Source organism: Pongo pygmaeus, chromosome 8 (genome assembly GCF_028885625.2).
Source record: "Pongo pygmaeus isolate AG05252 chromosome 8, NHGRI_mPonPyg2-v2.0_pri, whole genome shotgun sequence".
NCBI lineage: Eukaryota > Metazoa > Chordata > Mammalia > Primates > Hominidae > Pongo > Pongo pygmaeus.
This window is the reverse complement of record NC_072381.2, coordinates 66,281,843-66,305,000: the sequence shown is the minus strand read 5'-3', so window position 1 is coordinate 66,305,000 and position 23,158 is coordinate 66,281,843. Positions and strand designations below refer to the sequence as shown.

Genomic DNA, 23,158 nt, shown 5'->3' with positions numbered 1-23,158 from the left:
CAACTGAAATCAACTGATATGTTATTGACTCCATTCTAATGCCAGTTTTCAAGGCGTGGTGAGAGTGAGCAAATAAATTTCTCCCTGCCTTCAAGAAGCTTACAGTTTGGGTAAGGACATTAATGAACACCAAGAAAATAATTAGAAAACAACAAAATGTTAGACTGTAAGGTGCTGATAGCATATTCTAGGAGTCCTGGGAAGGGAGAAAGCAATGAAGGGTGCACAAAAACACCTTCATAGGAGATGAGGCTTGAAAGATGAGTATATGCTGAGGAGGCTGGGTATAGGAAGGAAATGACAGATTCCCTTGGAGATAATCCATTGCTCTTGACACTAGGTACTCACCTCTTGATAAGCAGAATAGGGTGGAAACAACTTGCTTGTTTGATTGATGGACTATGGAACTTGATGGAAAGCATCTTGGTTAGTGACTGTCCCTGACAAGGGAGAAGTATAGACACATGTCCATACCTGTTATACATTTATTTGTGCATTTATATAACTATACCCTGGCCAAGTGGTTATTCTTGTCAACTCCATATATACCTATCTGAGGACAGTTAATTATACTAGCAGCCAATGGCTTATTTCTGGAGTCCACCTGTATGCCAAGGAATTTTTCCAGGGAAATGGAGAGCACCTACCATTTGTTGGGCCGTTAATATCTCCTAGAAATTAACTCCCCCTATTTCTCCTTGATAATCTTCATAGGTTAGCAAGTGTGGAAATAACCACATGTATTATCGAGGGATGTTGGTGAATGAAGTTCTTAAGACCCCTGCCTGATTCCTCAAGGAAGCATTTCTCAGCTACATGTGTTCCTCACTTGTAACCCACAGTCATCCAGGTCATTACAGTCTATGATACAGATGACCCATAGGAATGGCAGTGACGTAAAGGGTACAATCAATTTATAGGTTTATTTTACTGAGGATTTCTACGTAGCAAAGAAGCTGAGCCTGTTTTCTAGACTGGAAGGAAGGGAATGCATTGATAGGGTGCCACTGGCTAACCCACGTGTGTGTGTGTGTGTGTTTACCTTTGAGCCAAGTGTACCATTAGTGTGTGCTTCTAATGTTTAGTTGTGCATCTGTGTAAGATAGAACCATTCTGACTTCTCCAAGGAACAGTTGTTTATTCTTTGTGAAAGAAGAGAGGAGGAGCAGCCAAGGTCTAAGTTCCAGAAGACCAGATGGTGTGGATTCTTGAAGATCAGACAAGCTGTCCGGATCTCTGAGGCTGCCACTCAAACTTCCTGAGTTGTCTCTGACTCTTGTCTTCCAGATGCTTTGTTCTGTACAAGCTGCCCAACTTGAAATTTCTGGATGCCCAGAAAGTAACCAGACAAGAACGAGAGGAGGCATTGGTCAGAGGAGCCTTCATGAAGGTGGTGAAGCCCAAGGTGAGCTGCCTGCTTGCTATTCTTCACAAGGGATTTACATCTTATGGCAGTGCTTACACCCCAGGGCATGCAGAATGTCCTCTGAGTGTTTAGAATGCAGTTGGGATCTCACATGAAGGGTCCCTCCATGGATACATTGTTGGCCAAACGTGAAATAGGATTAGGTGTAAATTGGATCTTCCTGTTTTACCATTAAAGCAGCACTATGCATAGCCCAATGGTGAAGTTCTGCGGGGGACTGCAGGTCTCCTTCTTGGAGATATTCACTAAGTGGGGCCTCTGCAGGTTTGCAGCTGAGAAAGGAGAAAGAGGAAAGCATTGGGCATGGGTGGGCTTTTGGGGTAGGTGGGATTCTTCTAGTACTTCAGAGGGGGACTTTCTTGTTTGCCACCAAAGGGAAGCTAGGGAAGAGTGATTTTCTTCCATCACAGGCAAGGGCTCCACAGCTCTCTGAGATATCGTTAGTGTGGAAGGTGATGTTTTCTGACAATGTGTCCCTAGGCTGGCATGTGCCCCCCACATGTATCTCTCCAGAGCTGATTAGAATGGTGTTTACTGACCTTTCCTTTACCAGTTGAGTCTGTAAGTGAATTTGGTGTCATCCTAATGGCAGCTCTGATGAGGCAGTGGAGATTTGGCTTGGGGTCTTGGATTCAGATACAAGGAGATTTTTTAAGGACATGGATGACTGTCTCTTTGGGAGGAGTTGGGAGTCCTTCAGTGAAGCCAGAGGCTGGGGAATGGACTCAGTGACCCCTGATGACCTCCTTGGAGAACCACCATTGCCTTGAGGCTCTGTGGAGCTATGTGGTCACCTCCCATGAGACTGCAGCTAGTGTGTTGAAAATGCTGGCACTGATATCCTAGAAGTCTAGTTTATCCTCAGCTATTGACTTATAGCACTCTGCACGTGCATTGGAAGTGATTAAAGGGGGGAAAGAAAAAACAAAAACAAAACAGAACAATGAAACATCTTCCATCAAGTTGCTCTGCTGGCAGCAGACCTCAGGCCACTTTCTTTCCCTGAATCCATGAGGTGCAACTTATTTTCCATTATGCTGAATAAAATTGCTAGCAGTTGTGGAAATATATGATATGGACGGTATATTACTGGCAGATAAATGTATTGTTACCTCTTTCAGCATGTGGGAAATTAATTGAGTGATTCATTTCATAGCTATTAAAGTGTTAACAGTGCTCCCTATTGAGGCACAGGTTTGATGTATTGCACACAACTGCCTTTAGTTATTCTAGCTTTTGTAATTTTTCCAAATGAAATAATTAATTTCTTGGCCTTCTTTTTATTTGTTTTTGGTGAAAACAGTCCAGAGATAGCCAGCATGACCAAACCCAGCAAAAGTACAACAAATGCACTCTATAATATCCTGGGTTATTATAAATAACCTGCCCACCCTACATATCTCACCTTCTTGTATACGTCTGTATTCATGTGTATACCTGTGTGCAGAGTGGATCAGTATTTCTCCTGCGCTCATTGGCTTTGATGTGGGCAGCTCTACATTGTCACACAAAATCTGAAGGGGTAATAAATGTAGTACCCACCATATCTGGATGGGGCACTCAGTGCCTGCCCACCCCCCATTCTTCTAAGGTTCTTGGTGCACAGATCTACAAGTTTTCACGTCCTCCTCTAAGTAGAAGGAAGGGGTCATTGGCTCACTTTATGGGTGAGGGAACTGAGGGCTGGAGAAGTTAACTGGGCTGCCCCAGGTCACCTGGCTGGTAATTGTGGAGCTGGAGGTTTGCCTTGTGTCTGACCACTGGGCCCACACTCTTCTCTCTCTGCTTTCTCACCCCTGGAGCAGTGAGCTACATATTTACCCTGTGGATCTCTTTGTTCAGACAAAACCTCCTAAGATCTAAATGAGGAAAACAGGTAAGAGCAGGACTGTTCTGTTGAGTAGAGGTGGGAGGAATTGAAATCCTTCCTTGCTTTTGAAAGCGTCTGAGACTGGCTCCTTAAAATCCAGCATTAGCTGTTTCTGAGTCATTAGCAACATCAGCAGAAATGCCCTTCAGAGTTCCCAATTAGTTTCTAATCAATTCTAGAATTAGTTCATGTTTGTATGATTGACTTCAATATCCTTACTAACTGTATTAAGCTTTAAAAAGCCTGTTAAGAGTGTAAATTAGTTCAACCATTCTGGAAAGCAGTATGGCAATTCCTCAGAGAGCTAAAAACAGAACTACCATTCGACCTAGCAATCCTATTACTGGGTATATACTCAAAGGAATATAAATCATTCTATCATAAAGACACATACATGTGGATATTCCCAGCAACACTATTCACAATAGCAAAGACATGGAATCAACCTAAATGCCCATCAGTGACAGATCGGATAAAGAAAATGTGATATGTATACACTATGGAATACTATGCAGCCATACAAAAGAATGAGATCATATCTTTTGTGGGAACATGGATGGAGCTGGAGGCCATTATTCTTAGCAAACTAACGCAGGAACAGAAAAACAAATACCGCATATTCTTACTTACAGGTGGGAGCTAAATGATGAGAACTCATGAACACAAATAAGGGAACAACAGACATGGGGGCCTACTTGAGGCTGAAGGTTGGGAGGAGGGAGAGGAGCAGAAAAAATAACTATTGGGTACTAGGCTTGGCACTTGGGTATGAAATAATCTCTACAACAAACCCCCATGACACAAGTTTACCTATGTAACCAACCTGCATATTTACCCCCAAACCTAAAACAAAAGTTTAAAAAAATACCTGTTAATTATTTGAGGAGAGAGACAAAAGTACTCTTACAAAGTATGGTGATCTTGGTTCTCTTTCTGTAGTCCCATGTTTTCCAAACCAAAGAGGACTTGGAAATCACCTAGTCTGTGCTCCCATTTCATGGATGAGGGAGCTGGGAGAGGGTATAGTTTCCTGAGGCTCCATGGAATTGGGACCAGAACCCCTGGGGGTCTGGGCTTCCAGTTAAGTGTTCAATTTATGCCATGATTCTTCAAGTGCTCAGGACGATTCTTCTGTGTTCTTGGTTTCATATCAAACTGGATGCCTACATTGAATGGCAGGCAGTTCCCTTTTGTCTGTTGTTTTCAGAGATAGACAGTGGTACTTTTCTTGTAGAAAGAAAGACGCCAAATGAGCTCCTTGCTGAATTAATAAATTGGCATTAAAAAGGCTGGTTCTCACCTGTTCACAGTGCATACAGGCATATGTTTGTTCCCATGCAGGTGTGTATACCCGCTTCCATCTCTGTGTGTGTATACATATGCATGTTCTGGGAGGTATGTGTACACCAGAGTCCGCTTCTAAGTGGCGAGCGATTTCCTTTCCATGTGTTGCTGCCGCTGTGCTGAGCACACTCAGGGAAGACCTATTTTTCACGATGGAATCGGAATCTCAAGCTGGCTTCTGTCCTTTCCAGGGCAGCCAAGGCCTGTTGTGCTTGTTCAGCAGAATGCTCTGATGGATGATCAAGGCAGCCATGATTTGGGGAGCTATTTTCATTTTATTCCTGACATAAAGAATTTGGGAGAATGGAAAATGCCTCTCCAATCACAGCCCTTGCCTTAGAGGTAGGGAACGGGCAGTCTGGGTGTGCTCGGCTGACACAAATGCAGAACCATCCAGGAGGTAATAAAGGCCCGATGTCGCAGAGGTCTGATTGGGTACCTGGTAGGTGCTGGCACTTGAGTGCAAGTCCTCGCTCCCTTTCTCCCATGATGACACATTTCTCCTCTGTGGCTGCCTTTTAGCTTTTGTTGTTTCAAAGCTGCCTTCTGTCTGAGCTCTGATTGTTGTAGAGAAAGATGCTGTCATTCATTAGGAAGTGATAGCTGATGCTACAATGGATGCTTCCAGACTTTATCTCTGTGTGTGTGTGTGTGTGTGTGTGTGTGTGTGTGTTATTAGTTGATGGACCTGCAACAGCTAGGCTTTGCCATTTCCAAAATTCTAATATATAAAATATATATAACTTTACCAAATATTGGCCATTGAATCATGCCATTGTTAATACAGAGAACACCACACTGGATACAGAGAAGGTTCAAGCCCCCAAAGAAAGAGCCCTCTAGTAACCAAACTGTGAAGCCCCTCACTGCACTGGGAAACATAGATCAAAGGGGTGCAGAGGCCTGTCCAGGATGACGTGTGTGGTCGGCATGCCAGCCCTGCACATTAGAGAAACGGCTCAAAAATCCAACAGTCAGAATTGTTTAATTATGTCCTGACTTTGTAATTATTCATCCCTGTTCTGGCAAAGAGCACAGTTGTCATTTCTTTGACATAATTATTTAAAGCTGAGCCCTCTTGTTTACAGGCATGTATACAAAGTTGGCTACCAACTGTTTAATCTTCAGAATCTTAAAGGAGCCTAAGGAGGGCAACTCTGGGGGCAGCTGAGAACCACAGCCAACATTAGAAAGTGTTTTGACGCTTGTGTTTTGCTTGCATTAATATCCATCCTCTCATAGGGAAGATGTGGTAATAAATATGTCAGTGAGTAGTGAGGTGTCCTTGAAGACGTGTCACTTGTTTCTTTATGTGGGCATAGTGTGTTCAAACATATGTTTTTTCCCATGCAGGTGTGTATACCCGCTTCAATCTCTGTGTGTGTATACATATGCATGTTGTGGGAGGTATGTGTACACCACAGTTGGCTTCTAAGTGGCGAGCGATTTCCTTTCCTGATTTTTCCACCTGATTTTCCCATCGTGTAGTTTGTGTATTGGTGTAGTTTGTTGTAGCTTGTATATTTGTGTTTGTGCCTACGTTTGGATACTAGGGAGGGTGGGCTATTGTGTATGTGTGTGTGTGCATGTGTGTGTGTGTGTGTGATAGAAAGAAGGAAGGAGAGGGAGGGAGATGCCCTGTGTTGAAGAAATAAACTTTGGAGTACATGCATTTCCAAAAGTCTCTCTTATTCTTTTCCCCTAAACTGAAAATTGGAAACCATTTGGGTCTGAGAATCACCTGCTCCCACGAATACCCTACACAGTCCTGCCATTGACACTTCGAGTTAGGTCCTCACTCCCCCGAGTACCTTTAGTTTCTTCCATCTGTGTCTGTGTTTTTAGGTTTCCATGCAAAAGGCCATCTAGGATGAAGACAGGGAATGATTCACAAGGAAGCTGGCTTCTGATTGGGATGAGGAAGCTGCTCGTCCCTGGGGTGCCAGCTCCATGAGGGCAGGAACCTTCTGTTTTGTTCGTTTCTGTATCTCTAGTACCCAGTCTATAGCAGAGACTCAGTCAATACTCATCAAAGGAATGAACCATGAACAGCAGAGCATATTGGAAGATCCATCATGAAAAGGTTGTTGTATATGTTCTAATTACTTCAGTCAACATGGTTACCTGAAAAGGCAGGAAAGAAACCATTGCCTTTAGACAGTGTGTTAATTGCCACCTGTACACTGGCAGAAAAGACAGATTCTGGGCATCATATTTGTTTTTCCAAAGGATTTTTCCGGGATTATTTTTGATGGGAAAACCTACTACTACCACAATCCCCATGCCTTGGCTTTTCCACTGGGTAGCATTTCAGGGGGAGGCAAGGGTGTGATCTGAAGCAGTGTGCTCCTCATCACTCAGGGTGGTACTGGAGTCCTCCTTCTCTCTGAACCCACCTGCTCATATTAGGGCTTTTAGGAAGTAAGTAGCTTTTCTCATGAAACATGTTGGGGTACCCACAAGTCTGTGTATAGTTACAATGAAATTTTCCCGGTCTTCGCCGCTATTGTATTTTTTGTCTATACCTAAAGGAGCACTACCTAGTTGCTTCTTTGCTGCACTTAATTGTTTTTTATGCCTAGTCTAGCACTTTACTAAGTGCTATCTTATTCTAAACTACACTGCGTATGTCTTTGATATCTTCTGTTACTCCTATGTAGCCCAATTGCAGATGCATAAAAGGGTATCAGAAACTACTTCTAGGTTTATTACAATTACTGTCCTTTATACTCAATATTTTCAAGAATATATATTTTATATAAAGCCAGGACATGCCTGTAAATAAACATTGCAAATCACAAGTACATTCAGTTCAACAGGCCATCAGCCAATATATTTTGAAAGTTCTCCACAGTGCCAAACATTCAAAAAATGATTTAAAATATTGGTTGTTTTTCTGGACGTTTCCGACTACCTGAATGTGCTCATGTTTTTATGATTTTTTTTCTGTTTTCACGCAGATGTTTCTTGTTTAGAGACATATTCAGATTCTATTTTCAGTTGCTTTCTAGTAAATTTTGGAGAGAGGAAAAATTTTTAATTAACTTTTTTTTTTTTTAAGAAAATGCTTAGATGGTGTGTTCAAAAACAACTCTGGGAGCCAAACATTTGCAGTTTGTTTGTTTTTTCAACCTTATTCCTGACTTCACAGTTTGCACGTTCATTTGAGGGAGAATCACTTAAAGATTTTGTATTTCTCCATTTTTAGAACCATGGCATCCTGTGCCTCAAGCAAATGCTTTTGGAGTATTGCTCTTTGGAGGCGGCCTCTGTAGCCTTGCATTTGGGTAGCAACCCTCTGAAATAAAAAAATAGAGCACTGCAGGAAAGCCATGTCTCTGGTGTGCTGGTGAAACCAAAATCCACAATAGAAAGAAGGAAGGTGGTAGCAGCCTCTTAGAGGCATTCCCAGGAGTCCTAGGGGCCTTGCCAGGGGCTGAGCACATAGTAGACACTACTGTCCATGAAGCCAGTGCCTGGGGGATGTTACTGTGTCCCTGATGGGACCTCTGGCTTGCCCAGCTCCCCAATGGTCCAGCTTCCTCCTCTTCCTCTTTTTAGCCTCCCACATGCTCACTGCTGTCCAAAGATGCTTAGATGGATGTATCAAGAGGATCATGGAAGTAAGTAGCACTTTTTAAGTGTTGGGGATAAGATTAATAGCCCTAGGATACTTTGTCCTGCCTCTGCAACCCCACAACTGGGAAAAGTGTGGTAGATTGCATCGTTTGTCTAAAACCATTCCTTTCTCTCTGCCCTTGCTGTGGCTCCCCATCTAAGGGAGGAATACACTTCCGCATTCCATTGACTTTGGCCTTGGCCATGTAACTCCTTGGCCAATGGGATGCGAGTGGAAGTGACAGCATGACAATTCTGGGCCAAGGCCTTACGCAGCACCATGTGTTTTCACTCACTGCTCGCACACGTCTGCCATTTGCTATGAAAACAACATAAGAGACACTGTGACCAGACCTGAACCTGACTTGAGGCCTGCAAACATCCCAGCCAACCACAGACCTCTGCATGAGAAAGAAATGCTTGTAATAAGCCACTAAGATTTTGAGCAGTAGTGTGCTGACTAATACTTAGGCAGCCATCCACACACCCTACCTCTGCTGCATCTCTGGCCATTGAACCAGGGTCTTAACTGGGACACAACTTGGAGTTTTGTGAGGTTAGTGGCAGTCATTGGTGCCACAGCACCAACTACTGTAGGGTTTCTGGGTACTTAACTAATTAGGATAGCAGGGCCAGTCTAGAGGTCGACTGGCTGCCTAGTGGTACATTAGATGCACAGAAACTTCCCTGATATGTGAGTTAGAAGAACATGCATTAAGTAGTCACTGTCTACTAGCTATTGTACCAGCTGCTTAACAATTTTATCTCTAATTTTCTCCCTAACCTTGAATCTACAAATGAGGAAACTGATGATCAGATAAATTATATACATAACCTAAAATTACAGAGCAAGGTGGAACCAGGTCCTTTTTTTTCTCCAAGTCTTCCTAAGCCCCAAAACTCATGTTCTTTCCCCTGTATGCCTTGAATTACTTCAGGGAAAAAAGTCAAACTCAAAGCTTATGCTCTTCCCACTGTATCCCTTACATTTCATTAACAAGGCATACATTTCTGATGGAAGGCAGGGGTGAAAAAGCGGGAAGATCAGGAGATAGAAGGCAGCCAGAGGCAACTTTGTAATTTCCAATTTTAACCCTGTGATGACTCCCCATAAGGTATTTTGGTGAAATACATGGGCTAGGCAAAGAACTGCAGGAGTCAGGCTGTGGGCAGATCTCTGAGTTAGGTCGGGTTTGCGATTTCCCCTGAGGGTGAGGAGGAACGTCGGTAGAGTTTGAAGTGGGGAAAAAGTCTGGGCAGGCCTGTGTTTGCATCCCTGGGCATCTGGGAGAGGGAGCCTTAGAGCTCTGTGCAGAGCAGGTGCTTTGGTGATGTGGAAATCGGTGCAACAGCAGGCACTGGTCTGAGGCTGCCACAGTGTTCCCAGCACCCAGGCCAGTGTCAGTGTTCAGGCAGCTACAGCGGTTAGAGAGCTCTGTCTAAAGAAGCTCTGGGATGGCAGAGATAGGTCCATGTAAGAGTGAGTAGCTCTGATGCTGGGACAAGGAGAGAGCTGATGGCTGTCAGAGACCCACTAGTGACTCCCCCTTAAAGGGAGTTCACAACATTTCCAAAATGTTCTTTGACATGTTCTTACCTCAAAGCCCCTGTCCCTTATAGTATTCGTTGTCTCGTTTTAAGGAGTAAATTTACAGCTTCCTAACTGGGCCATAAAAAGTTGTCATTCGCATGATCACTGGCAATGACTAAGATGGAGCCTTTATTTGTCTTTAATCTGCACATTACCAGCTTGACATTTTCTTGATCCACTTTGGAAAAGTATCTTTGGCATTTTGTTTTTGCAATGTAGATTCTTTTTATCATTATTTTTAAAATTAAGTTTGAAAGGAAAGAGAAGAGGGAAAAGGAGAGGAAAATAAAGATGCTTTCTTAAGAAATTGGGTTCTGGAGAGTAAAGTTAGGGTTCTGATTTAAAGTTATCCATATTTAAAACCAACATTGCCTGGGGTTCTGTGCACAGCTACAGGGCAGGGCTGGCTGCTGTTCTTCAGCTATGGGTGCATGGGTGAACTTGACAAATCCTTCACATGTTTTTCTCCATCCTCCAACCCACCCCTCCCAATTCTTTGCTTTGACCTTGGTGATTCTAGGCTAGTGATGAAGAAGAATAAGTTGGAAATACAGGGGCAACTTGTCTAGGAACAGGGGAAAAAGGCCAGTGACTGATGTATGAGTAAAAGGAGAATCATGATAGGCTCAGCATCCCCTCCCCTCCATTAGACCAGGGCCTTGCTGTCTTTCCTGAACTCTACAACTTAATAGAGCTCTGTCTTCCTCAGAAAGTCCCTTCTGGGCCCATGGAAACATCAGACTGTAGGATTCTAGAGACTGAACTCTCAGGCCATTATGTATCCTTGAAGGCAGGGAAACCTGCAAGATGGGGGCAGGCAGAGGCCAACCACACAGATGCCAGGCCACTAGAGAAACATCATGAACATTGTTCTGAAGCTGCCTTCAATGACATGTGCATGTATTTGCAATTCCATGGCTAAGGAAGAAGGAGAAAACAGGGATGGCATGGTCCCATTTTCTACTCTGCCATTCTGGCTATTTCCAAACCACCTGCTACTGTAGGTAATAGCAGACAAGAAGAGCAAATTGTAAGAAGAAAATATAAAAGAAAACTCATGTAAGCTCAGTGATGAAATGAATGTTTCTGATACTTAACATTTACCTGATCTTTTTGTTGTTCCCAAAAGTAAAGTTGTGGACAGGATAAAGTAGTAAGATAACCTTAGGGCAGCAGTCACCAACATTTCTGGCACCAGGGACTAGTTTTGTGGAAGACAGTTATTCCACAGACTGGGGGTGGGGGTGGGGGATGATTTCTGGATGAAACTGCTCCACCTCAGATCATCAGGCATTAGATTCTCATAAGGAGCCTACAACCTAGATCCCTCACATGCACAGTTCACAATAGGGTTCGAGCTCCTATGAGAATCTGATGCCACCACTGATCTGACAGGAGGCAGAGCCCAGGCAGTAATGCTCGCTCACCAGCCACTCACCTCCTGCTGTGTGGCCTTGTACCTAACAGACCACAGACCAGTACGTGTCTGTAGCCCCGTGGTTGGTGTTGGAGACCCCTGCCTTAGGGTGTCCAACCCGAACAGAGTTAAAAGTCTTCACAACGTTTGGAAGAAAAATGTGATGATTGTCTGAATGCGGCTGATATGTACTTTCAGGGTACCCTTTGGAGGAGTGTTAAACAGGTATGCCTAGGCAAGTACCAGCATGCAGTAGCAAGCAAGTAATGGGACCCCGTTCCACCACCCTGCAGACTCAGTGAGGGGCCAGATGCTCACAAGAGAGGGGCTTCTCATTTCAAAAGAAATTATCTCTGCCCTTTATCCCAAATGGTCCATTGAGAAGCAAAGAGAACATCTTTCTTTCCTGTTTCCCCAGAGAGCCTGTTTCTCCTCATCAGCACCTCTAGAACATCCAAGTTCCCGGTCAGCTGTTGGATCCGGCTTGAGAGTTTGTTACAACCCTCTGGGAGGTGTGTTTTTGCCTAGAAGTTGTTTTGCCCACCTGTGGTCACCATAGCTTCCTTCTAGGGCCCGTATACACACTCAGATTCCAAATGCATCTTCTTTGTCACTCTGACCAGCAGAAGTGCCATTTCACAAGCATGATAGGGAAGGCCTGCCCTTGGGGTCCCTGAAGGCTGGTGCTACAATTAGCCCTTCTATTTGCTTTTCTGCTCCTTACGGTAGAGTGTCTTAGATGAACAGACAGGGCACCATCAATGATGCACAGATGCTCTGTAATTGGGACTTCCTTTGATGTTAATTTAGCTAAGTTCAACGCCATGTCAGTGATAGCAATTACGTGCAGCCTTTTCACCAAGGACATTGTAGGATAATTTTATTTTTCATGTGCATTTTGAAATATGGCAGTAAATTTTGAGCTACATTGCCTGAATTAGAACTCATTATTTCTTTTCAACAGTGAACTAATACTCTGTCTAGGCTCCAAAGCTGTCTTTTTTTTTTTTTTTCTTTTTTGAAGTGAGGGATGTGTAATGGGGCTTCTACTTTATGCAGCTTTTAACTCTTGAGTGAAATTTAGAAGTGAGTCACCTCTCCTTTTTTTGTTGAGCATTCTGAATTGTCACAGAGGCTATCTGGCTCAGTGACCTGTCCCATATTTTTGTTGGGCCCATTTTTATTCACTCCTCCCCCACTCCCCAGCCTTTACTTTTGTTCTCGACACAATTTAAGGAGTTGCCTCCAGCTGTTTTTGTGGGGAGGTTTTAAGTCTGAATTTATTGTAGCTGTTGAGTTCCATGGAAAACCTGTGATTCTTAATTTGTTCATGAGCTGTTGTTGGATTTGCTGCTCCATTTGGGGACTGGGCCCACTCCAAGTTTCAGGGTAATGTTTAGGTTTGGATTAAAGGCTGGACTTCTACCTCCTGTTATTAGTTGCCTTATTAAAATGGAGAATGTAATGCCTTCCAAGTCTGTTGGGGGATTCAATGAGATAATCTGTGGCAGGAGCTAATGCAGGCTCTGGTCTAAAGCATCAGTAGCAGGTAGTGTTCTTAGTCATGTAATTTCAACTGACAAGGACTCTTTTTGTGGTACTGCTGTGTCATCAAGATGTGTGGGTGAATGTGAGGAAGGTAATTTTGGCTTGAGATGCTGGGGGGCAGGTACCTAAGTCATCTTGGGGTACCATAACAAAATGCTATTGACTAGATGGCTTAAACAACAGAAATGCATTTTCTTGCAGTGCTGAAGTCCAGAAGTTCAAGGTCAGGGTGCCAGCATGGTTGGGTTCAGGTGTGGGCTCTCTTCCTGGCTTGTAGATGGCCACCTTCTCACTGCACCCTCCACTCATGGTGGAGAAAGTAAAGAAAGAGAAGGAGATCTCTCTGTCTTCTGATGAAACCACAGTCCTATTGGATTAGGGTCTCATTTAACCTTAATTACCTCCTAAAGATATTGTCTCCAGGTAGAGTCCCATTGCAGGATAGAGCTTGAACGTGTGAATTTGGGGGTACGCATTCAGTCCACAGTAGGGGGCATTGCCCCTCTATTTCTGGTGGCTTAACTGAGTTTTCTGGAATTTATCCTTAAATGAAATACTTCTCCTGCTTTTCTGAGACATCTACTTCCTAGTGAGAGTAAAACACCTAAAAGAAAGGAATGTGAGAGGGGAAAGAAGGCCTCACGTTCATCCTGGGGAGGTCCAGGCTCCTGAGCTTGGGCATCTCCTCGGCCACCGCACGAGACCCTTTTGTTCTTGTGGGAATGATACAGGGAAGGAGTAGGGTGGGTGAAGGCATGGGAGGAGTAAGCATGGCGTGGGGGACAGGAGGCTCCTTGCCACTGATGGAACCAGGAGCATGAAGGTGCAGCTGCCCTCTGGACAGCTGTGGAGCAGAGAGGTCTCCATACAGGACCAATGCTGGAAAGGATGCCTGGTGCAGAAGTGAGCCCTTAAGCTCTTTCATTTGAGTGACCTCGCACTCAACTCTCTTAATCCTCCTCTAATTCCCTTGGCGAATCTGGAAATCAAGGCTGATGTTTAGATCCTAGAATTTGTCATTGGAATCAGGCCCCTCTGCCCCCGGAGTGAAATGAAAAAACTGGGGAATGAAATTTGGGAGCTTGTTACACATGTCCAAAGAATATTATCCCATCATCAGAAGGGTTTTGAAACCCAAGATTGAGATATTGGCTCTTTAGACAATTAGAAAACAGCCAAGTACTGTATTATGAAACCAAAAAAAAAAAAAAGAAATCTGTTCAGTTTAATGCTAGAAAAAGAGAAAGAGAGGTTCTAACTTCTGTACTCATTCTAATTTTTAGTCATGGGATGTTTTGGAGAAGATTAGATTACAAAATATTTTTTTCTTCTTTGTGTTCAGAAAAGCCTCAATACCAACTTGCAGCCTCTACACTTTTAGATGCCAGAGGCCTAAGCTGAAAATATGAATTGTGTTTGCTTAGGTAAAAATGAACAGGGCGAGTAAACGGAATAAAGAATAAAAAGCTTTTCCTTCTTTGCTTTCCCTCCCGTCTTCCTTTGCACATTATATGACTAAATGTGCAACTTTGTTCACATAACTGCTACAAACAGTTCACTGTGTAGGCCAAACGCTCTCTAATGCAGTAAAATTAAGAAATAATATGCTTTGAAAGTGATTTATGAGTGTGGTTAAACTGCCAGATTTACAAAGAAATAGTTCAGATCTTGGGAAGCCTCAGGAGTCACGTCAAAAATGAATTTGACCATGATTTAAACTGCTACTTTTCTTACATGACATTTAATATGTGTACTTTGGAGGCCCATATGTCTTTAATAAAATAGCATTAAGTTTTAAATATGATATGAATGCAGCCAGTTTCTAAATTCATAACCTTTTCCACAACTCCAAAATGCTAACCAATAAGGGAGTCATACACGCAATAAAACATAAACCTTAGAAAATAGCTTTTTATTAAAATGGTTAGACAGTTGGCAGCTGGGTTGCAATGTAATAAATACTTACAGCATTGTGGGTTTATCAGACGTTGTTTACCCTGCAAGCAACTGGGACCAGACAACTAATTATAGCCCCTGCACAAGAGCAGTTCAAGCTGAGTCCCCCTGAGTATGTCGAAGAGGCAGGATAGTTTGTGTTGAGGGCCCTGGACAGGGAGTCCAGAGATTTGGGCTCTAATTCCTCTCCACCACTTAAAGGGGTGTGACCTTGGGCAAGTCGCTCCATTTTTCCAACTTCTCCAGTCTGTGTCACAGAGATGATAATGCCTGGCAGGCAGTTCTGCAGTGATGATAGATAAGAAACATCTGACACCAGTGCTTGGCACATAGTAGGTGCTCAGTAAAGAGAAACAATTCTTTTTAAAAACAGCCTTTAATTAAAAAAAAAAAAAAAGTATTTTAGGCTAGACCTTCATGTCTTTCTAGCAGTGATGTTTTATAATGACTCTAGGTTGGCCCCAAGAAAAGTTTAACCACTTAGCCAGAGATCAGTGTAAACATCATGAAAAATGAACATGGAGCTCCTTGTCTCTCTCACCTCTTGAAGGCACAAGCATGGGAGAATGGCAGAAGGACATATTTGGTTCAGGGGGAATGGGAGTGTCCTGGTGGCCACTGCTACTTTGATGTTCCCAGAGATGAAAGGGAGGTGTGCAACACTGTTCTTTCTTGCCTTTGGCTTTCCCATTCATAGTGAAGGTGACTTATCTTTGTAAGCTGTTCTTTATCACAGCCTAAGGTCTTTGAGTACTTCTGCTGCCGCTGTGTGTGAATGCATCTGCAGACCTTTCTGTGGAGCAGTCTTGAAGTAGGCCTTCCAGTCTCCATGTTTCCAGATGCATAGGAACAGCTGGTGTTTCCAGCATCGCAGATGAAACAGCCAGTCTGGCAGTGGTCCGATTGTGTTTGTCCATGCAACCAAATCTTACCACCCTCCACAAACCTCCTTAGCAGGGAATTCCTGAATTCCCTAAAATGGAAGTTGTACATTATATTTGAGCCTAGATTTTGAATCTCAGGGCACAGACATATGTGTGGTTATCAAAGATGAAAAGACCAAGGAACCACTTCATTTTGTTTTGTTTTGTGTTGTTTTTATATTTTTTAACAATGTTATGGTTTCATTAAGGGAAATTAACAAAGAAAATCATTCAACTCTATTCCCTATATGTGACCTATGACACATGTAGGGAATATGTGTGTTCCCTTCCAAACCGTATCCTTTTCTAAATGTGTTCTTGATGTGTTTAATGTTTTACTTTTTACTTAAAATTTTTATTACTTATTTTGTATTCCTCAAATATATTCTCTCTATGGACTGTATAATTCTCTATCAAGTTGATCTGAGTACTATTAGTTACCAAACCGTTTTCCCACCGTTCCTGGATTTTAACCTTAGGTATAAAATACTGCTAGTTGTATGTATGTGTGGGGTATGTGTGTGTGTGTGTGCGTGTTTCCTTTAAATTACCTCCTTAGGATAATTTTTCATGGCTGGGCTTATTGGGTCACAATGTGTGGGCACACAAGCGGTTTTAGGCTCTGCCTAAGGATTCCAGGGTGCCATTTTTCAAGTTGGCAGCCTATCCTGGCTGAGTCATTGCACCTACCCAGGCTAGAGGGAATGTAGGTCAAAAGGAACACTTAACATTTCCAAGACCTTCTTTGGAAATGAGTTAACTAGAGTCTCATTGGTGGGTATGGTTCTAGAAGCAAGGCTTAGATTCTGTACAAAGCATGCATTGACCTGCTAAGTTGTAGTCCTAGGGAATTACGGGTTCCCTAGAGCATCCCGAAAATTATTAGTGGCATGCAGTCCTGATCAGTGTGAATGTGCCTTTAGACTGTTAGCCAAATCTTTGCATAATACCAATCATTCTACCTATAAAAGCACAAATATGTTATTGTTCTCAATAGCCAATTTAATGCAGCTTTGGGGAGGAAAAAAAGAGAAAAGAAGATTACAAGCTGGCTGATCTTGCTTTTATTTCTCTTAAATCTATCCACACTTCTCAGGGGTTATACTTGTTTAAAGATTGTATGCAACTGTGCAGTCTGTGTGATTTGGAAAGCAAATCAAACTAAATATGAAGTTTTCGGCATGTGCTGTTTTTAAAGGATTTCATGCATTTATTCCAAATATACATTTCTTCCCAAGTAGCACTAAACCTATAATCTTTTTCTTGTTACATTTGTTTTTTGGGGGGTGGGAGGCCGAGAGTGTGACTTAGCTTTGGAGTGGAAGGTTCCTATTAACATCTACCTCCTTCTTGTGCAGCATTAGTCACAGCAGAGCTATTAAGGCTGATTATTTTCAGGTTTCTATCAAAGGGGGATATTTGAGCTGACAAAAAAATGCATTTATTGGGAAGAAAAATGGCCTGTTTAAATAAGAAAGGGACCATTATCATCTACAGCTTCCATCCCTCTCCCAGTTATTAGCCTATATAGGGAGGAGGAACCAGAGACCCATGGGAGACTGTAAGTCAGAGGAGGTTCTGGGGGACCGTGCTCACTAAAATGCCTGGAACCCCAAGAAGGGAAGTAGATTTTCCTATCATGTCTGCAGCCCACCTTCATTGACTTTGGAGCTGGTGTCAGCCTGTCATTTTTTTTCCTCCTAGGTGAAATTCATTGACCCTTGATGTGTTATGGAAAGAATATTGGTTGACGAGCTACATGTATTAGTCAGGGGAAACTAACTGCTGTCTAACAAACAGTCCCAGATCCCAGTAGTTTAGTCAGTTTCCATTCACTGATAACTCCTAGATGGAGAGTGAGGAGTGTCCAGGGACCTAGGCTTCTTCCATGCAGTGGCTCTGCATTTTTCTTGGGCCTTGAGTCCTTCCTGGGTTCAGCCCATTGATGGAGCAAGCATGAGAACATGGAGGATTGAACAGGAAGATTCAGTCTGGGTTTTTGGGTGGCACACATCACTTCTGCCCATTGGCCAAAACTCAGGCATGTGAACATTCATAACTGCAAAAGAGCCTTGGAAATGTGGATATTGTGCACTGACCTGTGTCACCCCAAAACTCATATGTTGATGCCCTCACCTCAGATTGTGACTGCATTTGGAAGTAGAGAGCCTTTAAAGAGGTAATTTAGTTAAAATGAGACTGTTAATGTGGGCCCTAATCCATCTGGCTGTTGCCTTTATAAGAAGAGGAGATTAGGACATGCAAAGAGACATCAGGGGTGCCCATGCACAGAGAAATGACCAAGTAAAGAGGCAGCAACAGAGTTGCCCTGTGCAAGCCAAGGAGAGAGGTCTCAAGACAAACCAGCCCTGTGGGCACATTGATCTTGGACTTCCAGACTCCAGAACTATAAGAAAAGAAAGGTCTGTTATTTAAGCCACTCAATCAATGATATTTTGTATTTCAGCCCTGGAAAACTAATACAGCAGCTCAAATGAGTGCTCCAAAACAAGTCAGTGTATTTGGTGAACATTGAGCCAGGATCTACCGTACTGAGCACTCGTGTTTTGGCCCCACTGCAATTGTCAGCTACTGTGAACCCTTGGGCAAGTCTAGTTTGTCCTCCAGGGCTCAGATTGCTCATCTGTAAAATGGGTGCAGTGATGCAGATGAACTCTGAGGGTCTCCCTGTGGTTTTGTGACCTGGATGGTGCACAGTTCCTCAGCTGGCATCTTGGTCAGGTAGGGGTCCAGTATCTGGCCTACTGTGGTGGTACACTGAAGGACCCAGATTTTAGGGTTCAACCTGGATTCAAATCCCCACTCTCCCATTGGCTATGGGATTTTGAGTAAATGAGTGTCTGCCTTAGTTACCTCATCTTTAAAATGAGGTTAATAAAAATAAATACCTGAAAGTGTTGCTGGATTAAGGGATTAAAGGAAATAATGAATATACTGTAAAGCACTTATTCCAGGGCTTCGTGCCCAATAAAGACTTAATAACTTTGGGCTGGGCGCGCGGTGGCTCGTGCCTGTAATCCCAGCACTTTGGGAGGCCGAGGTGGGTGGGTCACGAGGTCAGGAGATCAAGACCATCCTGGCTAACACGGTGAAACACTGTCTCTACTAAAAATACAAAAAATTAGCCAGACGTGGTGGCGGGTGCCTGTAGTCCCAGCTACTTGGGAGGCTGAGGCAGGAGAATGGCATAAACCTGGGAGGCGGAGCTTGCAGTGAGCCGAGACCGCCATGCCACTGCACTCCAGCCTGGGCGATAGAGCGAGACTCCGTCTCAAAAAAAAAAAAAAAAAGACTTAACAACTTTGTATCTCCTCCTCTCTCTTCCTCTTTCTTCCTTTTTGCCTTTTTATTTTTCTGCATATTTTGTAATTATTTTCATGTAAGGGTCCTGAATGTGAAGATAGAGAGTGGGAAGCATTGTCACGCACGTGATCTCATTTTATCCTCATGAGAGGATAAGACAGATGAGTTGGTGCCTTATTTTACAAATAAAGAGCACTAAGATGGGGGGTTGTGGGATTCACTGACAATTCCAGAGAAAAGTGAAAGTGAGATTCAAACTTGGGCCTCCTCTTGGCCCAGTGCTGTGTTGTTACATGATCTCTAACCTGGCCATTCTGGGGATTTCAGGGCTCAGGAGGAGATGACATGATTCAGGAAAGGAGAGCTGGAGTCATCAACCAACGCCAGGTCCCTAAAGTTCCCTCAGGAAGCACAAAATGGAAATGGCAGCTCTTTCAAGGGCCAGGCAGACAACAACCAAATATGTTGCATTTACAGCCAGGAACAGAAAGAACATGGTTAGCCTCCAAAAGTTCCTGAATCCACCTGATGAAGATGATGTTGACTTGACCTAGTTTGGGACCAGGATTTACTTTTCTTTGTGCTCCACATTACCTGGACTTCTCCACACTTCTGGGAGTCAGGGACATGGCCTCGAAATAATGTTTGTCCTATATGTCTAGCTTGCCACAGCTCTCATCTTCAAACTACCAGTTCTTGGTTTTATATACATGGCAGAAGATGCCCCAGGGCCAGGAGTTCCCATCCCAAATCATAGGCTGAGGATGCAGGACCAGGGCCAGGAAGAATGGGAGGAATAGAGATGACATATTCATGTCCTGGTTCTGTTGACCATCCTTGAGCTTCAGAGCCAGGCACCATCCTCCTACTTAGAGGCGATGGCAACCAGACAGTCTTTTAAGAGAAAAAGTATATTTTGCTTCACTTTTATTCAAAACAAGCTTTCTAGAGGGCTGAAATTTTGGATGCACTAGAGACAGCTGGAGATCTTCAAGCTATAAAAAATGACAATGAATTCAGCCTTTCTGCTATCTGTCTCCTGTAGGGCAGGTTATCTGTCTTTGTCATGGCTAATGGCAATTTATGCTATCCGTGACCACTGGGAAGGAAAAATATTCATATTTTAAAAATGAACTGAGACAGATCACTTCTCTATCACGGACATGATCATGCTAGAAGGAAGGAAGTAGAGTTTCCAAGGTCATAGTTTCTCAGTGTTTTCTGGGAGGTCACCATTTATTTATGATCTCATCATTTGAGTTTCAAAATTAGGATGAATTCTACTGGAGCCTTAAAAATAATTTGAAGTGATGAGGGCAGAAGAAGCTGCTCAAGATCCTGTGCTTTTCAGGAAATAGGGTACTTTTTAGCTTTGCCAAGCAGCAACGACATTGTCACCCAGAGGTTTAGCTGGAAGGTGACATACATGAAGCCTCAAGATCGAGGCATTTTCAGGCCATCTATGAAAATGAAATATCCCAAGCCCACCATTAGTATTCTCAAGCTATGAAAGGAGATGGTTTAGGTCATTTCTCAGGCCATACCCTCTGGTATACTTGGCGTGGATATATTCAACTTGTATTCTCATTCCTACCCCTAACTGCAATATAAACTTTTTTTTTTTTTTTTTGAGACGGAGACTTGCTCTGTTGCCCAGGCTGGAGTGCAGTGGCGTGATCTCGGCTCACTGCAAGTTCTGCCTCCCGGGTTCACGCTATTCTCCTGCCTTAGCCTCCCAAGTAGCTGGGACTACAGGCGCCCACAACCAGGCTGTCTAATTTTTTGTATTTTTAATAGAGATGGGTTTTCACTGTGTTAGCCAGGATGGTCTCGATCTCCTGACCTCGTGATCTGCCCGTCTTGGCCTCCCAAAGTGCTGGGATTACAGACATGAGCCACGGCTCCCGGCCAATATTAACTCTTGAACACTTGTTTATACAGGTGACCTTCGGCTAGTTAAGCACAGACGTTCCATAATGGAAGGGCAGCACCAGAAATTCCCAACTTTTGAGAAAATTATTGGGCCTGTTATTACTGGAAGGAGGAAAACCAAGATGAGGTGATTTAGGATATTTATCAAGAAGATGAGGGAATTAATACATAGAGGCATCTCCCTCTCTTTGCATTCCACCAAACAGCTTAAAAGGAATTTCAGGGGTGGGTGCGGTGGCTCACGCCTGTAATCCCAGCACTTTGAGAGGCTGAGACAGGCGGATCATGAGGTCAGGAGATCGAGACCATCCTGGCTAACACGGTGAAACCCCATCTCTACTAAAAATACAAAAAAATTAGCCGGACGTAGTGGTAGGTGCTTGTAGCCCCAGCTACTCGGGAGGCTGAGGCAGGAGAATGGTGTGAAGCCAGGAGGCAGAGCTTGCAGTGAGCCGAGATCGCGCCATGCACTCCAGCCTGGGCGACAGAGCAAGATTCTGTCTCAAAAAAAAAAACGGATTTCAGGTGATTCTTTTTGGAAGGTCTTCCTTCTCACCCATTGGCTAGTTTCTACCCATTAACACCAAGCCTCAGTTTTTCCATTCTTCTTCCCACTCATTCATCCATCTTGTATTTACTTTGTTTATCTGGGTCCTTTGAAGGATTTGGGTAGAAAAGGAACTAAAACAGCCTTAGCCTTCACAGGGAGCACTTTCTAAGGAAGACGGACTCACGTCTTTCCTCTGTCTCACTACACCGACCTCTTCTACAGTTGCTTGGGTGCCTACAAATTTTTTTTCCTTTGTGTGCCTGATGAAGTCTACAGGTGTTATAGACTGAATATTTTAAATAATTTGACCTTTATGCCTTATGGTACTCTTATTCCCTTTTTATTGTCACATTCTATTAGAATTGAATGAACAGAATTCTTCAAAGGGCTTTTTAGATTGCCGTTTGATCTGACTGTGGAGGGAAGAATGATAGAGAGTTGGGTGTGCAGTTTTGCACACTTCTGGGTGGATGGGCAGTACGCATGCCATCTGCCTCCCTCCAGGCTGACCACATGGGCTCCTCAGAGAAAACACAGCCCAGCCAGGGGGAGTGGGGAGTGGGTCTCTTCAGATGTATGGAAGTCCTTGTGTGAAGAGCCCTATGTGGTTTTCAACAATAAAGTCTCATTGAGTTGGAGGCAGTTTGGAAAAAGGCTTGGAGCCCCACATTATGGAAACCAGAAGACCAACATCCCATTATAAAAAGAAAGTCCTTACATCAAAATATTTAAACCAAAGGGAAAGGCCCAAGAAGAGTGGAAAAGAAACAAGAAAATAAGCAAAAGTACTGAAAGTATTTCCTCCCAGGACATCAGAAGCTAGACCATGGCTCGAGTCTAGAATCGTCTGATAATGATGGAGATGGATTTTTTGTTCTTAAAAAGAATGCTCTGGATAAGTCATTTCCTGTCAGCTTTTATAACAGTTAAGAGTAAGGGAAGAGACCTGCCTTCATCTTGCCAGTCTTTTTAGGTGGGTTGGTCCTTACCTGCCAGGAATTTGGTGAACTTCATAGCACAGAGCCTTCTGTCTGGGGTATCCGTGGTCATTTGCTGCCAGCTCTAAGTTTTGTTTTGTGATTTCTGGCCTCATTTCCCACTGTTCTTCAGTGTATTTTTTCAGTTTAACTAGATCAGTGTATGTCTCAAGTTCTTCTTCCTCCTCCTCTTCCCTTCCCTTCGAAATAGATATGCCTTCATTATTGTTCGCCCAATCTCTTCACTCACTCATCTACCTTCTAGGGAATATACATCCTACCTTCTTTCTCTCATCAATCCTTCGGTGCCCAACTCAGATTCTGTCCTCTATGAAGCCCCCTTTCAGAATTCCCAGACCCCAGAGCTTTCCTTTAACTACATCTTTAAACCATATTATATTTTCCAATATTTGAATATATCCATCTTGCTTTCCCAAGTGAGAGGGCAAGGAATGTATCTCATCTACCTTCTGTTTACCCCATGGGGCCAAACTTAGGGATGGTCCTATACTATCCCTTAGTATTTAGCATCTTCTACTATGTTGAGCTATACTGAGACAGTCACCTTCTTCCCCATGGCCAATTAACGGGGAAGACCCAATGCACCAGCACTCAGTTCTCTCACCAAGTGTTATTCTGAAAATATGTGTATGAGACAGTGGCCAGCCTTGGACCAGAGGGA

General features: G+C 43.4%; 1 protein-coding gene across 2 annotated transcripts in view; it reads left to right on the top strand.

The window, feature by feature from the left end:
- The window catches only part of LRMDA (leucine rich melanocyte differentiation associated), a 1,127,899-nt gene that overhangs the window by 624,319 nt on the left and 480,422 nt on the right, over positions 1-23,158 (top strand). For both annotated transcript variants that reach the window (XM_063670438.1, XM_063670439.1), the window contains one exon: positions 1,288-1,405. In XM_063670438.1, the coding sequence (XP_063526508.1) occupies positions 1,288-1,405 (118 nt within the window). The remainder of the gene's footprint in view (positions 1-1,287; positions 1,406-23,158) is intronic.